The 2,895-nt window shown below is 42.0% G+C and overlaps 1 protein-coding gene across 1 annotated transcript in view; it reads left to right on the forward strand.

Annotated features, from left to right (window-relative positions):
* The window catches only part of LOC101854738, a gene marked incomplete at both ends in the record, with an annotated part of 17,307 nt that extends 16,956 nt beyond the window's left edge, over positions 1-351 (forward strand). Inside the window, 1 exon segment of the mRNA XM_013086235.2 lies at positions 196-351. Coding sequence (XP_012941689.1) covers positions 196-351 — 156 coding nt within the window.
* Between the last annotated feature and the right edge of the window lie 2,544 nt (positions 352-2,895).

The following is a 2,895-nucleotide window of genomic DNA, read 5'->3' on the forward strand; positions in this document are numbered from 1 at the left end:
GAGAGAGAGAGAGACAGACAGACAGACAGACAGACAGACAGACAGACAGACAGACTGAGTCAGAGACAGAGGCAGAGACAGAGAGAGACCAAACTATCAACTCTCCCCTTTGAACTTCGACCTGTTCTGACTCTCTTTGACCTCCCAATCCCTCCTCCCCACCCCACCCCCACTCTTTCTCACCATTTTTTCCAGAGGACGACGGTGTGTTCAAGTGCTACTCGTGTGTAGCCGTAGATCTTGAAGGCAACTACTACTCACAGTGCCCTAAGAACGACCGCGTACAGAATGCCTATCTGGCCCCCTGTAATGGTTCTTGCATCACTCGCTCATATGATTATGACGACAGGCGTAAGTAACAGCTAACATGGAATTTAAAATAACAAGTTTGTGAGGCATCATGGTGAAATCAGGCGCTCGTCAAAACGATAAAATCAAAGGAAACAGCATTTTACAGCCGGGTTGTTAATTCGTATCGAATGTTTGATTTTTGGGTCAGCTCCTTTAATTTAATGTTTACTCAGAAACTCATATCCGTCAATAGCAAATATCTCGACATATATTCAAGATATATGGGTTTATTTTTTTTTTCGAATCCGAGACAGATGAACAAGCTTTAAGGTTATACCAGTAACTCTATGAAACCAAAATTAATTGACAAGGTCCTGATTCCATCGTGTCGTAACGCTGTTTTATTTATTTGATTCAGGTGTTGTTGTTTTTTTAATAACCCAAATGGATGTAATTTAGATCATTTAGACGACTGTCTTTGACCCTGCCTGTCAGGACCAAGCCTTGCAGACAGACAACGTCTCGGGAGAAAGATCAAACTGTTCGATTTGTAAAAATTCTCTCCGCACGGTAATTGAACCAATGTGTAGTACGTGTTTTTTCTTGTTGTTGTTTTTTTTATAATTCTTTTTTGGGTAGAGGTTTTACGGCGCTCGCAACTGCATAATACGGTCATATGAGCGCCAAGCAGTGGATGTCAACAGAGAAGTCCTCACAGGGAATCAGACTTATTCTGCTCACCTCTCAAGCTTCAACAGCACAAAGTCTAAATCGACTATAAAGGTACTCCGGAAATAACGGGTCACAAGAGTGTGACAAACATACAAAAAAGTAGAGGTAAAATGACAATAGTAAGGATAAGGACAGAGAAAGCAGCAGTTCCCTGTTGTAGTTCAGGCACAGCTATGAGCATGACATTGGTGGTTCAGCCCATTTACAATTCTACTGTGTAAAAAAACAGGTTAATGTCTTCCCTTTGGAAATGGTAGAAAGACACTTCAGTCAGTAGCACTGCTCTGGGGGGTGTCTAATACCAGTGGCGATGGGTGGACCAAAATTTGGGTGGGGCTTAGGATTCTTCCGGTTTTTTACCACCAAATAGAAAGCAATAAGAATTAAACAGTGATGCTTTTTTCTATACTCACGGTGAGCCACGGCAGTTTGAGAACTATTCAAACGAGAAGAGTTGCCTTTGTTTTCAATCTCTTTGTTCTTAGTTAAATTCTTGTTGATGGTGGGGACGAAGCCGATTCACCTCCAAATTTCCTCTAATTAGTTTTCTTGTGATGAAAAATTTGTAACTTTTAAATCTCAGAAGCACAAACACAAACATCCACACACAGCACTTCAAACATAATACTTCTATGAGCTGGATTAGGCCGTGTAGTCGAGAAAGTTGAACACACCCCAACATAGAACCAATGAGCGCATATGTATCTGTGTCAGTGAGGGAAAGTGTGTCGTAAACTTTCACCCCTTTGTCAGGGCTAGGAGAGCGTGAGCCCTCGGTACCCCCAAGCTCGGCACAATGTTATTTTTTCCCAGTCTTCTACCTTTTTACAAGAAGAGTTTCATTAAGGACGGACTGTTGGAAAACGGCTCGTCTTTGCTGAGCCCTAAAGACATTTGATTGGCTGCTGGGTTACTGTAGTTGTAAGCGGGGACAACAGTGATTGGATAAGCGAGCAAGCCACCCGGTTGATCACTCTGTGCTCATTCCGTGCGGTCATAACGGTTTCAACTGCTTATTTCATTATGGAGAAACTTCCATTTACTTTGGGATAGAGTTGGGGTGGTGGCTGGGGAGGGGATAGGGGCTCAAGCCCGTGAGCCCTTCACTACCCACCGCCACTGTCTAATCCACGTGACATCAAGTCACCCAACAGATGTCGGTACTAAAGTTGGGTTGAAAACAAAAACAAGATGAGAAAGATGAAAAAACGTGAAAGAAAAATGAAAACTACTACAAATAAAAACATAAAGGAGAAATTGTAATATCCCTTCTCCGAGAGGGATAGGGAATGTAGGACATGACAGTAATTCCTTGGGATGACAATGGTTTCAATTCTTGGCCGACCAGTAACAGAGAGAAATGCAGGTAGGCAGGCAGAATGAAAAGAAACAAAAGAAAGACAAGACCAGAGAGGCAGATTAACATACATTACTGGCAGAAGGAATTTTTTAAGGGAATGAAAATAGATAGAAGCTAGTGAAAAGGAATGAATGGATGAAAACGAATTAATTAACCTTTAAGGAAAACGAAAACTTGTTCAGAAAAACTGAAGCGCTTTAGACTTACTCAACAGCTGTTATTCTAATCGATCGGGGGATTTGTGTTTGTTATTAACATTTTAGGGCTTTTCCCAATGAAGACTAGACATGACATCGTGTTCTTTAGACATTTCCAGGCCCTTTTTCTTCTCCCGACCTAAGACGCACACACACACTCACATACACTCACACACTCACACACACGCATACACTCACACACACACACACACACACACACACATACACTCACATACACTCACATACACTCACATACACTCACATACACTCACACACTCACACACTCACACACACGCATACACACACACACTCAAA

This window comes from Aplysia californica, unplaced genomic scaffold (assembly GCF_000002075.1).
Source record: "Aplysia californica isolate F4 #8 unplaced genomic scaffold, AplCal3.0 scaffold00445, whole genome shotgun sequence".
Lineage (NCBI taxonomy): Eukaryota > Metazoa > Mollusca > Gastropoda > Aplysiida > Aplysiidae > Aplysia > Aplysia californica.